The 14,694-nt window shown below is 41.2% G+C and overlaps 2 protein-coding genes across 5 annotated transcripts in view; both read left to right on the forward strand.

Annotated features, from left to right (window-relative positions):
- LOC132392782 (transmembrane protein 237-like) overlaps window positions 1-5,926 on the forward strand; it is a 40,489-nt gene extending 34,563 nt beyond the window's left edge. For 2 of the 3 annotated variants that reach the window (XM_059967131.1, XM_059967132.1), the window contains exons 12-13: window positions 1,058-1,179; window positions 4,644-5,926. In XM_059967131.1, the coding sequence (XP_059823114.1) occupies window positions 1,058-1,179; window positions 4,644-4,711 (190 nt within the window). In that variant the 3' untranslated portion in view covers window positions 4,712-5,926. The other variant, XM_059967133.1, reaches the window with a different exon arrangement.
- Window positions 5,927-10,227: 4,301 nt separating this feature from the next.
- The window catches only part of LOC132392787 (cytochrome P450 20A1), a 51,652-nt gene continuing 47,185 nt past the window's right edge, over window positions 10,228-14,694 (forward strand). Inside the window, exons 1-2 of one of the 2 annotated variants that reach the window (XR_009511652.1) lie at window positions 10,228-10,816; window positions 14,277-14,326. Coding sequence is in view for 1 of the 2 variants with exons in the window: in XM_059967138.1 (XP_059823121.1) it covers window positions 10,745-10,816; window positions 14,277-14,326 (122 nt within the window). In the remaining variant the exon portion in view is untranslated. The remainder of the gene's footprint in view (window positions 10,817-14,276; window positions 14,327-14,694) is intronic. The other variant, XM_059967138.1, reaches the window with a different exon arrangement.

Genomic DNA, 14,694 nt, shown 5'->3' on the forward strand with positions numbered 1-14,694 from the left:
CTGCTATATCATGAAAGAGCTCACCTAAGGGAAAACGTGATTCCTTGGACTGAGCCACCAATTTGGCACTAGCAACACAATATACACTGTCTGGGCTTTGACATGATACTGTACAGAGTCAAATTATTAACTACAATGCATTCCAAAAACTCCTTTAGAGTACCCATGGAAATAGGCAATGAAGGTTAGAGTGGGAGAAAATGTAACAAGTTATTAGTTTGCAGTTTTTCTCTGGGCAACATAAAATTATTTCTGCTTGATATTGCTAGATTTTAAGTTTTGAGCTCGGGCCTATTTCATTTTTCTGATTGAACTTTTGATGTTTTTTTTCCCCGATGTACATTAGTTATTGTGTCAACTGATCAGTTGCTCTTACCATTAAATCTGAAAGGACTATAAAGATAGGAGACCTAGTTTTTGGTTTTATTTATTGACAAATGTCTGCCCCCCAGATAATTTAACAGGAATTTTCTTTCTATATTTGAACTTGGTACTGCAGCTGTTGAGGCATTGGATATCCTACTCCTTCTGATCATGGGGCTTCTTTTCCTCGATGACATCATTGAACTTTTGCACCAATAACAGCAGTATTGCACCAAAATCATCAGTGTTATCCCTCAATTTTGGGGTGGACCTCCATTGTATTTTAATGTGTCAAATAGTAAAATCTCCATGATATCAATGTGCTCTTATGATGAGGTCACATCATAAATCCATTTGTATTGCCTATTCCTGGTTACTTTTTCAACATTAAGAATCAACAGGATGGTGTTCAACTATAATCACCTACAACTCAGACTAGATAGAAAATGGCAGGCAGTTCCCTAAGTCCTTGCAACAACTAGCACCTTTCAGAATTTATTTTTGATGGCGGCCTTTAAACAAGTAAAAATCACAACTTGTCAAGTTGGAGTAAATTCCTAAGTTTTGCTTTTGACCACCATAACCGGGGGTTAATGTTGTAACCTCACTACCGTGCTCCATTGGTTCTCTGTAAATTTACTGTGTTTTGGTGAATTTCTTGTTAATAAAGGAATCTCTATCTGACACTACACAGGACTTCCGGATCAGAGTTTTTGATTCTGCACTCTTGGGTTGTTGTAAACCTGGTAGCTACCATCTTAGTTTCACTGGCCTGGATTTTCCTGTCTTATCAGCCTATGCTTGATCATACTGAAGGTATGTGAACAAAGATTACAATTGATGGTAAGGAATTGGAATGGGTTTATTGCACATTTACCAAGGTACAATGAAACACTTGTCCTGTATACTATTCATACAGATCAAATCATTACACAGTGCATCGAAGTAGACAGACAGACAGACAGACGTACTTTGTTGATCCCGAGGGAAATTGGGTTTCATTAAAGCCGGACCAAGAATAGTGAAGAAATATAGCAATATAAAACCATAAATAATTAAATAATAAGTTAATCATGCCAAGTGGAAATAAGTCCAGGACCAGCCTATTGGCTCAGGGTGTCTGACACTCCGAGGGAGGAGTTGTAAAGTTTGATGGCCACAGGTAGGAATGACTTCCTATGATGCTCAGTGTTGCATCTCGGTGGAATGAGTCTCTGGCTGAATGTACTCCTGTGCCTAACCAGCACATTATGGAGTGGATGGGAGTCATTGTCCAAGATGGCATGCAACTTGGACAGCATCCTCTTTTCAGACACCACCGTCAGAGAGTCCAGTTCCACCTCCACAACATCACTGGCCTTACGAATGAGTTTGTTGATTCTGTTGGTGTCTGCTACTCTCAGCCTGCTGCCCCAGCACACAACAGCAAACATGATAGCACTGGCCACCACAGACTCGTAGAACATCCTCAGCATCATCCGGCAGATGTTAAAGGACCTCAGTCTCCTCAGGAAATAGAGATGGCTCTGCCCCTTCTTGTAGACAGCCTCAGTGTTCTTTGACCAGTCCAGTTTATTGTCAATTCGTATCCCCAGGTATTTGTAATCCTCCACCATGTCCACACTGACCCCTTGGATGGAAACAGGGGTCACCGGTTCCTTAGCCCTCCTCAGGTCCACTACCAGCTCCCTAGTCTTTTTCACATTAAGCTGAAGATGATTCTGCTCACACCATGTGACAAAGTTTCCCACCGTAACCCTGTACTCAGCATCATCTCCCTTGCTGATGCATCCAACTATGGCAGAGTCATCAGAAAACTTCTGAAGATGGCAAGACTCTGTGCAGTAGTTGAAGTCCGAGGTGTAAGTGGTGAAGAGGAAAGGAGACAGGACAGTCCCTTGTGGAGCCCCAGTGCTGCTGACCACTCTGTGACCACAGTGTTGCAAGCGCACGTACTGAGGTCTGCCAGTCAGGTAAACCAATAATCCATGACACCAGGGAAGCATCCACCTGCATCACTGTCAGCTTCTCACCCAGCAGAGCAGGGCGGATGGTGTTGAACGCACTGGAGAAGTCAAAAAACATGACCTTCACTGTGCTCGCCGACTTGTCCAGGTGGGCATAGACACAGTTCAGCAGGTAGACGATGGCATCCTCAACTCCTAGTAGGGACTGATAGGCGAACTGGAGGGGGTCTAAGTGTGGCCTAACCATAGGCCGGAGCTTCTCTAGAACAAGTCTCTCCAGGGTCTTCATGATGTGGGAGGTCAATGCCACTGGTCTGTAGTCATTGGAGCCACTGGGGCGCGGAGTCTTCGGTACAGGAACGAGGCAGAACGTCTTCCACAGGACAGGAACCCTCTGGAGACTCAGGCTCAGGTTGAAGACATGGTGAAGTACTCCACATAGCTGAAACACTAACAATGCACAATAAACTAACAGCTACAGAGAAAGTGCAGTACAGGTACAGGTATATGATAAATTGCTAGGTATTACAAGGCAGATTGTGAGGTCATGATTCTTTTTTATTGTACTAGTGAACCACTTAATAGTCTTATAACAGCAGGGCAGAAGCTGTCCTTGAGCCTGGTGGTATGTGCTTTCAGGCTTTTGTATCTCTGGAGGAGTGAAAGAGGGGATTCTGTGGTGGTTGGGTTCTTGTTTATGATGTCTGCTTTACCAAGGCAACAAGAAGTATAGACAGAGTCCATGAAGGGGAGGCTGGTGTCCATGATGTGCTGAGCTGCGTCCGCAACTCTCTCAGTTTCTTGTGGCCACATGCAGAGTAGTTGCCATATCAAGCAGTTATGCATCCCAATAGAATGCTTTCTATTGTGCATCGATTAAAAATTGGTAAGGGACAATGGGATATGCCAAATTCCTTTAGCCTCCTGAGGAAGCAGAGGTATTGAATCTCTAGAGGAAGAAGAATGAATAAAAGGCCCATAATCCAGGTCATTACTCTCTGGTGAACCAGATAAGAATAGGCTAAGTTGGTAAGTAGTAGTTAGATCTTGTGATACTTGAGTCTGAAGAGCTACAAGAATTTTGAATTGTCTTTTGGATAGAGAGAAAAAAATTAAAACTAAGAATGAAAAAAGATATGACAATCAAAAACAGAAAATGCTGTTAGAATACATAAGGATATGTAAACCCAAATTAGAAACTTGCTGTCATTATTTTGCTCCATGGTTGTTGATAGGATTATTGTGTATTTCTGCTGTAGAAACAGATACTTTCTAGTGAATTGGAAGCCAATGTATTGATCAAACATTACCATAAATCTACACGTACAAACAAGCTGGAGGAACTCAGCAGGTCGGGCAGCATCCGTTGAAATGAGCAGTCAACGTTTTTGGGCCGAGACCCTTCATGCAGTCCTGACAAAGGGTCTCGGCCCGAAACGTTGACTGCTCATTTCAACGGATGCTGCCAGATCTGTTAAGTTCATCCAGCTTGTTTGTATGTGTTGATTTGACCACAGCATCTGCAGTGTACTTTGTGATTACCATAAATCTGCAGTCTTTAGTAGTTTCTGGAAGTATTAATGATCAATGAGTTTAGTTCCTCCATTGACTACTACAGTGTATTTGCCTGGAGTTGATTATGTTCTAGTTTTTAAAATCCTACTTAACATTGTAAACTTTCAAAGTAATTTCCTATCGCCAAGAATCCCTTTTCAATGTAGCACATCTTCCTCCGCAAAACCCAACCCCTCACTTCTTGACTCAGCCCTTCTGAAAACCCAACCCTCACCCATGACTTAGCTATCCTAGTTTTGACTATTTCAATATTCCCCTTGCTTGTGTTGCATGTGAAACACTCCATAAATTTGAATTCTGTAGTAAATGCACTTGTAGAAGCCAAGTGTATGATTATAAGCTAGTATTCTGGATATATCGCTGTTATTGGTAAGGTACACTTCAGTTGGAGTGTATTTTTCCATTATTGACAGTATGGTGAACCAAAGAACTGCCTCCTATTGACTGGATTTTATGTATTTCCTTAAACTAATCACCAAAATCTTTACTTCAGAAATGAAAATGAGGTTGCCTGAGGATGTTTATTGAAATGGCATTCCTTTAAAAATTTCACCTAAAATGTGTACTACAGAAAAATGGAGAAATGCTACAGTTCGTCTCCATCACACTGTCTGTTTTGTTGATACATGTAATGAAGAGAATTAAATATTGACCAATGTTACTGTCTGACTGATGACTCTTTGTAACAGGACTGTTGTCTAACTGCACAGTAATAAATTTGCTTGCTTCTTTGTGCAGAAGTGGAGTTTGGATTGGCTGTGAATGATACAGTTGAACCTAATGAGAAATCCAAAGCACAAGCATAAACCAGTGTCTGGTTGAAGAAATATGAAACATTCTCTCTGAATGGTTTTACTTTGAATAGGTTACTTTGAAAACCCTTTTGTATTGTTTAAGATGAATTTATATTGTGCAGGTATTTACATTTTTTTATACCAGAGCTGATCCTCACCTTGTTGTTAAGTGATTGTTCCAACCTAACATTAATGCCTGTTGGTCAACAAATGTTGTAGCATTTGCAATTCAATGTAGAGCATTGATCATTGTCTGAATGCAGCCACAAATGTTAAAGCTCAAGGCTTATTATTCCAATTGCCCATCATTTGGTACTATTTGCCACTAACGTGGCCATCCTGGAGAGAAAATGAGAGTGGCATTTACACAAAAGGATGAAAAAGAAGATGCATTGTGTATGAGTGACACTATGAAGCATTTTGAGACACTACGGAGGCAGCCTGATTTATTATCCAATCTGTTTTGGACAATGTCCAAGTTATGTTTGGCAGGACAGTGCAAAAGGAGCCTATTGATGACTGAAAAGAGGTGATTGGATACAATGCAACATACTTAGGTCGATCAAGGGCATGTATGCTGATGCATGGGTTTAAATGTGGATCTCGGAATGCGATGAAAGCAGTATCTTGAGAAACAATGGCCATTCAGATGGTTCAGAAATTATATATAGAGACTCCTTACAGAAATGAACTCCGGATCGCCCCAAGCTGTAATACTCTAGTGCTAACCATGGTGCCCATTTCTGGTGATTAGCACAACACTATTACAGTTTGGAGTGTTCCAGAGTTCAGTTCTAGTGCCATTCTTTAACGAGTCTCTGCACATCCTCCCCATGGAATGCATGGATTTTCTCCAGGTCCTCCAGTTTCTTCCCACAGTCCAAAGACATATTGGGTAGATTAAATGGTCATTGCAAATTGTCCCGTGATTAGCTTAGCATTATCTGGGCTAGTTGGAGGGCTGCGGGGTGGCGTGGCTCAAAGGGCCAGAAAGGGCCTACTCCGCGCTATATCACTAAATAAATCAAATAAATATCTAATTATTCAGATAGATGCTCCTCTTCTGAATGTAACTGTATGAGGATCATAATTATATGTGTACTATGTGACTAATATGTACTTTATTTTTCACCCCGGCCCCAAAGGAATTATGTTTTGTTTAGCTGTATACATGTGTATGGTTGAATGACAATAAACTTGATGCAGCAATATCCAAGCAAAAATTACCTCAAGGTCCTCAGCCTCCACTCATTAATGGCACGTAGTAATTGACACCAGAAAAGTTCATGGTTCTGTTTAAGGATTTATACATCAGCATAGGATATAATCCCTTCCAAAGGCCATGTAGTTCAAGCCAGACAAATGGGCAAATAGTAAAGAAATAAATTGGATTGACAAGATGGCACTGAGCTGCAATGTCTGTTGGGTTCATGGCTCTGACTTAGTTTTTTTAAGTTGATAGGCATGAATTTTGGGAACAGTGTGGGGGATGGTTGGAGGTCAGGTTAGGGTTTAGATTCAGGATGGGTGGGAGTGAAAGATGAGGAGCAGTGAATGTAGAATTGGGGAAAGGAGCCAGGGATAGTGTTCAGGACGAAGCACTCTGTGTTTGGAAGCCTATGATCCTCGAGGATAGAGGAATGAGGTCTGCGAGCTCTGAGAAAGAAGGCCAGTGAATCCTGAGGTTAGTGAGTCATGGTCAGCAAGTCCCAAATTTGGAGGTCCGGGGTGGGGGGGTGGTGTCATTTGGCAAGACTGGAGGTTGAGGCCTGATGTCTGTGAGTCTGAGACCAAAGGACTGGAGGCCAGAGGTCCAGTGGTGGGATTGGAGGCCTGTCTGTGTTTCCAGGTACCCCTATAAATATTTTCTTTTCAAGTAACATCACTAAAACATATTGGTCACTTGGCTCATTGGCTTGCATTTGTACCAATTGGTTGCTGTATTTTTCACATCATGTAATAGCTGCTTCTGAAACACTTCACTGGCTGCACAATTATTCAGAACACGATGCTGTGGAAGGTACTGTGTAAGTAAATAAAAAATCTCTTTAAATCTGTTTGAAATGTTGAAATATGTTTTAAAATTAAGAATTTTAATAAAAGTGGTATTTATGATATCTAAATGTGGAGGCAAGCTTCAAAGTATAATTATTTGACCCCCAACTTTCTTCCCCTCTCCTGAACAGTTGCTCGTAAGCAATTTCAAGGGTGTAGGAATAGATGCACTGTAGTGCAATTTTCTTCAGGCAGTCCCTGATTTATGTGAATTTACCTGAAAGCAGTCACCTGCAAAAACTGTGGTTCATATTTCGATAAAAGGTATTGAAGTCTATGAGAGCACACCAGACAAGATTCAAAGTGTTATCAAAGTCTGTATACAACCTTGAGATTTGTCCTCCGGCAGGCAGCCATGAAACAAAGAAACAATTCAATGACAACATCAACCATCCAACATGCCAAAAAAGAACAAGTTGTGCAAATGGCAAAAAAATGAGCGATAAACACAACATAAAACATCAAACCACAAAGTCACTGAAACAGCCTAGTAATGTTTGGTTTAGTTCACTTCAGTTCAGTTTAGCACTGTTGTTCATTGGCTGCAGAGCCAGTCCGCCCTGATCAAAATTGCACAAAATAGCGATTTTAAAAAAGTGACTGGAAACCAGAAACACATCATAAAATGAACTATACAGTCCAATCCACAAACCACATTGATTAAACCTTGCCTAAGACCCAAGATTCTGGAAGTACTGAGCGAGAGAGACTGGTCACGCACAGGCACCTTCCTTCTTTTGGGTAAGGATTGGGAAGCTTAACTGCAAGCAAGGCAGCCACCTGTGAAAATGATTTGGCTGAATGAAAAGCAATTATTTCCCAAGATGCCTGCCAGTCTGAATTAACTTACTCAACCTCACATATTGAACAACTTGATGTCACAGGTTCTTGTTACAAAACTCTGAAAGCTGTACAATCGTGAGCTGAATAGAGTACAAGGGAACTTTGATTTTAAAATTAGAACCAGTGCATTCGGGACTGAACTGACAAAACACTTTTGCAAATGGTTGTGAAAGTGTAGAAATCATCTTCCATAAACCATGCCATTAATTGAACTGAATTGACTTTATTACTTGCATCCTTCATATACATGAGGAGTAAAAATCTTTATGTCTCCATCTAAATGTGCAATTTATACTAATTTATAATATTATGTACAACAGGACAGTCAATGTAACATAGAAATACAATTGTGTCAGCATGAATTAATCAGTCTGATGGCCTGGTGGAAGAAGCTGTCCCGGAGCCTGTTAATCCTGGCTTTTATGCTGCAGTACTGTTTCCTGGAAGGTAGCAGCTGGAACAGTTTGTGATTGGGGTGAATCGGGTCCCCAATGATCCTTGGGTCCTTTTTACACACCTGTCTTTGTAAATGTCCTGAATAGTGGGAAGTTCACATCTACAGATGTGCTGGGCTGTCCGCACCACTCTGTAGAGTTCTGTGATTGAGGGAGGTACAGTTCCCATACCAGGCAGTGATACAGCCAGTCAGGATGCTCTCAATCATGCCCCTGTAGAAAGTTCTTAGGAATTAGGGGCCCATACCAAACTACTTCACCACACAGCTGGTGAGTACATACCACGTGAGATTTTCAGTGATGTGTATGCTGAGGAACCTGAAGCTGTTCACCCTCTCAGCTCCAGATCCATTGATCTGTCTTCATTTCTTCTGTAATCCACAACCAGCTCCTTTGTTTTTGTGACATTGAGGGGAGAGATTGTTTCCTTGACACCACTGTATCAGGGTGATGACTTCTCTGTAGGCTGCCTCATTATTGTTTGAGATTAGGCCAATCAGTGTAGTGTCATCAGCAAATTTAATTAGCAGCTTGAAGCTGTGGTTAGCAACACAGTCATGGATATACAGAAATTAAAGGATGGGGTTTAGGACACAGCCCTGAGGGGCACCTGTGTTGGGGGTCAGAGGGTTGGAGGTAAGGGAGCCCACTCTTACCACCTGCCGGGAATCTGACAAGAATTTGGAGTATGACTAGCTGAAGGTCCAGTGTAATAAATCAACAATCCATTAAAGTGTTGCGGCCCAAAAGGTAAATGTACTCTTCTCCTTAGATGTTGCCTGTTATGCTGAGTTCCAACAGCATTTTGTGTGTGTTGCTTGGATTTCCAGTATATGCAGATTTTCTCATTTCTGTACATCCTAATGCCAGTTATAAAAAATGAATTAATCTTATAGCATACAACAGCCAGCATCCTGCATAAAGGTCAGATGCTAGATCTCACTGGGAAGTGGGGAACAGGTTATGGTTAATGTACATTAGAACCCTAAAATGGCCAGCATATTTTCAATGGATTTTCATTAACTGAGTTTGCTTCCACCCCATGACCTCATACCTGCAAAGAAATGCTTAGTATTGTTTGCTATTTCTTAGATTTTGGCCTGTCAGGTTTACATGTCATGCCGAAGTGTTTTGGCCTGAAACATCAACCATACATTTTTCCATAGATGCTGCCTGGCCTGCTGAGTTATTCCAGCATTTTCTGTGTGTTGCTCGGATTTTCAGCATCTGCAGATTTTCTCGTTTCCAGTTTACAATGATAGTGATGTATCACTGGTGGGACTTGGGACACTGAAAAAACCTGGTTTAGACTGAAAGGTTACAAGAAAGCGTACAGGAGTGAGATAGATTAGCTGGTTGAGTGGTCAATAAGAACAAAGAATTGATTGTGGACTTCAGAAAGGGTAAGATGAAGAAACACACACCAGTCCTTTATAGAGGGATCAGAAATGGAAAGGGTGAGCAATTTCAAGTTCTTGGGTGTCAATATCTCTGAGGATCTAACCTGTGCGCAACATATCGTTGGCTCTAAACAGACTAACACTGAACTTAACCAAAGCGTGAATACATAGCTATATTAATTTGCTTCTACCACATGATGAATTACCCATAATAAACATAAAATACAATACAGACAGGCAAAAATAGATACATGACATGACGGGAACTATATTTCATTTGGAGTTTGATGAGATATCACCAAAGATATTTCTACTGATTATACCACAGTATGGGAGGTAGCAATGCACAGAATTGAAATAAGCTTCATAAAATTGTAAACTCAGCTCCCCAGCATCCAGGACATCTTCAAGGTGCCATGCCTCAAAAAGGTGGCATCCATTTTTAAGGACGCCATCGGCCAGGACATGCCCTCTTCTCATTGGTATCATCACGGAGGAGGACAGGAGCCTGAAGGCACACACTCAATGATTCAGTAATAGCTAATAGCTTCTTCCCCTCAGCCGTCAGATTTCTGAATGAGCATTGAACTCATGAATATTACCTCACTACTTTTTGCGTTATTTATTTAATGAAACTTTTAAAATATAAACTTACTGTAATTTACTGCATAACAACAAATTTCACGACATACGCCAGTGATAGTAAACCTGATTAGGATTCTGAAGATAGAAAATAGCTTTGAGGGATTTGCCATGCCATTAGAAGTGCTAACTTGGTGATTATGGTTGCGGCACTATGAAGACTGGTCAACCTGGAATGGTATTTCAATACTAAAGGACTGGAATTGACAAATGTAGACCAAAAGATCTAGATCGGGATAAAGTTATTGATGGACTGGAATTACAGAACTCGTGGTTTGGGAACTGACAAATTGTGATCGGAACACTGATGGAATGGGAATTGCAGACCAAAATAATTGCGTTTGGGAATTTGAAGTAACTGGATTATAATTTTGATGCCGAGTTATTGGTACAGAGATCGAGTCAATGGCAGATTCAGCGGCTCCGGCTACAGAACGAGACTGAAGGGAGCTCGGCGAGGAGCCGGCCTCAGTGCGCGGTGGTCTCTAGGCGTTTAGGCCTGGCCCGCGTTGTTGTGGATACGGAGCCGGAGCGGGGCGGGTCTGGCCTCGGGGGCGGAGTTGGAAACGTGTCCCGGCGGGAGGACGTGGCCCACAGCAAGAGCGGAATTGGACTGGCTGCAGCCCCGGCTGAGCCCGAGGCCTGACACCATGCTGGACTTCGCGATTTTCGCTATCACCTTTGTGGTGGTCCTGATGAGCGCAGTGTTGTACTTGTACCCGGTAAGGCCATGAGCCCGGACTCCGGAGAACCAGCGGCGGCCCAGGCCTCTCCCGTTTACCGGGGCAGCAACCAAGGGCCGACCAACTGGGGATTCCTGTACAGTCCTCATCCCTTTCAACCAAAATTCCACCTCCTTGCCCATACGGTTTATACGTTTGCCCTAATATCCTTTGAACTCCTGGTCTCAGTTGAGAGGCAACTCACTAATGAGTGCTTATCAATTTATAACTTCTGCTTCCCGTGTTATTAACTTGTTAAAGGTTCACTTGCTCACAGTGATTTCGGCCAACAATAAATTTGCTGGCAGATGAAGACAGTGAGTGACACTCAGACCTCTTGCGTTTGGCAATGAGAGCTCGTACTCCTTTAGCCCTAAACATATAACGGTCAGTAAGGGTGGAAGTTGGTCAAGGTCTCTTGACTGCACAGGTACATGTCAGTGTATAAGTCTCAGGAGTATGTGAGAGAGATGGCGCATTTATCGTTGCAAAGTAAATGTGCATGATTGCAAGGATATGTGTCTGCCTATGTCAGCAGCTGATGCCTGTACATATGACAACTCTATGAGAACATAGACCACTATACTGCAGGAACAGGCCCTTCAATTCACAGTGTCCGTACCAAACTCGATGTTAAATTAAGCTAAATCTCCTATATCTGTATGTGCTGTATATCTACTATTCCTTGCATATTTACCTCAGCCTACTAAATGGCATTATCATATCTGCTTACACTACTGTATCTTGGAGCTTGTTATGACACCTACAACTTCATGTAATAAAACTTGCTGTACTTATCTCCTTTAAGCTTTCCCGTATCGCCTTAAGTCCATGTTCTCTGGTTCTTGACGTTTCTACCCTGGGAAAATATTCTGACCTTGCATCCTGTTGCTCCCTCTCATAGTTTTATATTTATCGAGATACAGTGTGCAATAGGCCCATCTGGCCCTTTAAGCTGAGCTGCCCAGCAACCCCCTATTTAACTCTGGCTTAATCATGGGATGGTCTACAAGGAACAATTAACCTACCAACTGGTACGTCTATGGGAGGAAATCAGAACAAGAGGGGAAACACACTTGGCCACGTGGAGAACATACAAACTCGGTACAGACAGCGGTGAGAATTGAACTCAGATGCTGTTACTCTTAAAGCATTGTTCCTAACTACTTTGCTACTGTGCCACTTCAACTTCTATTGAGTCTCCTTTCAGCCTCCAAAGAAAACAACCAAAGTTTGTCCAGCCTCTCATGGATAAGACCCTTTCTTCCAGGCAGCATCCTAGTACACTTACTACTACCATAGAATAGGAGGTACAGATTCTTAGGTCCCATGCTATCAGATCCAGGAACAGTTATTACCCTACCACTGTCAGGCTCTTGAAATGATCCTATGATCTACAAATTCATTTTCAAGGACTATACACCTCATGTTCTCAGTATTATTTTTGTTTGGAGTGTGTCTTTTGCACATTAGTGTTTGTAATTTTTTGTGTACAGTTTTTTGTAAAATTCTACTGTATTTATTTTTTCCCCTGTAAGTGTGTGCTTAAAATGAATCTCAAAGTTTGATGTGGTAACGTATATGTACTGTACTTCAATAACATTTATTTGAACTGTGGTAAACCCTCTCCAAAGTCTCTGCATTATTTCTGTAATGGGACGAGCAGAATTGCACACGATACTCCAAGTGCCACCTAACCGAAGTTGCAATGTGATTTCCTGACCTTGTACTCAATTCCCCAATCAATGGTCGCAAGCATGCCATATGCCTTCTTTACCACTCAGTCTGTTTGTGTGACTGCTTGCTATTGTTTGTGCAAATATGCAAACTAGGTGCAAAAGTGGCTCTGTTTGTGAGCTGTGGGTGCATACAAACAAATGCAAAGAATTGGATTTAGATGCATTTTCATTATTTCCGCACAATTTAAATTACTTAGTACTTTTCAGCAGGGTTGTGTAGTGTGATGGACTTTGATATCTTTCATATCTGAATTGCAATGGTTGCTTGTAAGCTATGTAATAACAGTGTCTTGTGTACTTGCAGCTGATTCACTGCTTTGTCAATGATTTATCAGCCACTGTTCATGTGTCTGTAAGCAAGACAATCAAGGATTATTGTTTTTTTAGCAAACATTTTAACAGTCACATCTGTGTTGAATTGATTCTCTGTTTTTTGTTGCATTAAGTGAAGTTTTATATTCATACTGGATGTGATAAATGAGATAATCCAAATCCTGGAAATGCCCAGAATTTGGAAAGAAGCAGTATACTCACTTACAATTATACTATTGTACAATTGGATTATCTGTACCCTTATACCATTATATTTTCACAAGCATCGTAGTATAAAACTAAGTCATTGACTTCCTGGGATATTGCCTACTATCGTACATTTGTGTTCTCTTGTTACCAGGTTTACTCATTGAAATCCCAGCCACCAGTTTGTGCATAGCAAGGTCCCATAAACAGCAATGGGTGACCAGAAAATCTGATGTATTTGAAGGAATAAGTAATGGCATGAATGCCAGTGAAGTTGGGAAACACTTCTACGTGCAAATCTAATAAGAATTAATGCTAAATTTTGCAAATCAATATTGTGAGATGTGCAGCAAAATCAGGTTTATGGAGTTTGGTCATAATGGCACATATAAACTAAAGGAAAGTCAGAGAAGTTTGGGACTAAATGGCACTCTCCTGTTCAAGCTTTCATGTTCTGGTAGCTACTGGCCTATCAGTTTATCAACACTAGGTACAGGACTGTCATTGTTAATGTGGTTTAGCATGCGTGTGTAGTGCTCTGTCACCATAACTGGAATACAGTTCTGTTGGTTACAGATCTGCAACAGTATCACTGGGTTTTTGTAACAAATTGGTAATGGTCTACCACTATAGTTCTGGACACAGTGCTAGCCAATGTCTATATGGCTAACTTTGAGAACTGTCATCGACTGAGAAGGCTGAATGGTCTCCTTCAAGTCATAAGGAAATATAAAATGTAAAATTGTTATATGTGAGACAATATGCACAAAATAGCTGCCACCTTTCTATTAGAACAATGATTATACTTATAAAGTACTTTTCTGAAATTTGCTAAGCATTTAGAAGTTTACTTTAACTTTAAGTAAAAAAATTTTACTTTACACAATTTATTTTTCCCATTTACAAGTTGTACATATCACCTACTGTACCAGGGACAAACAGGGCTTGTTGTAAGACTCATCTGTAGGTGTGGACATGGGAGAACGTCTGATTCTGGTTCGTGAACCTCTGCTGGATCATAGGAGGACAGATTCCAGTTAGGATCGATATCTTGGGAAACATTGCCAGTCGTAGTTAAGATCAGTTCCTTGAAGGGGATGACGTAGGAATAAATGCCTTCATGTTTCATATTATTACATGAATAGCAGTAATTTATTTTCATTTGCTTTATTCTCAATATTTATTCTATGTTTTATCAATAGGCATCCAGGCAAGCATCTGGCATTCCGGGAATGACACCTACAGAAGAGAAGTAAGTCAGTCTTTGCTCTGCAAGCTAGAAGTTCTGTACAAAATAAAAAGACATGTTTTCTCCTCTGGACGAGGGAAGTCCTTTAAAACCAATAAAGTAGTTTTGAATTGCAGTCTCTGTTGTGATAATGGAAATCTGGCAATGTTTTGGAGCTCTGCAAGAATTAGAACCGCAAGCTATCCTACAGCTCAGTGAAGCAACAGTGCAACATTCCTGTCAACTGATTCCTCAGAGATCCACATCACAGCATATGGGTGGTGAAGAAGCAGTCTGAAGTATGTGACTTAGACTGCCTTCACTCACCAGTGAAGCCAGAGCCTAAGATCTGTCATACATTGGCAAGGGTAATTTGTACACTGACCCCTACT

This window comes from Hypanus sabinus, chromosome 4, assembly GCF_030144855.1.
Source record: "Hypanus sabinus isolate sHypSab1 chromosome 4, sHypSab1.hap1, whole genome shotgun sequence".
Classification (NCBI taxonomy): domain Eukaryota; kingdom Metazoa; phylum Chordata; class Chondrichthyes; order Myliobatiformes; family Dasyatidae; genus Hypanus; species Hypanus sabinus.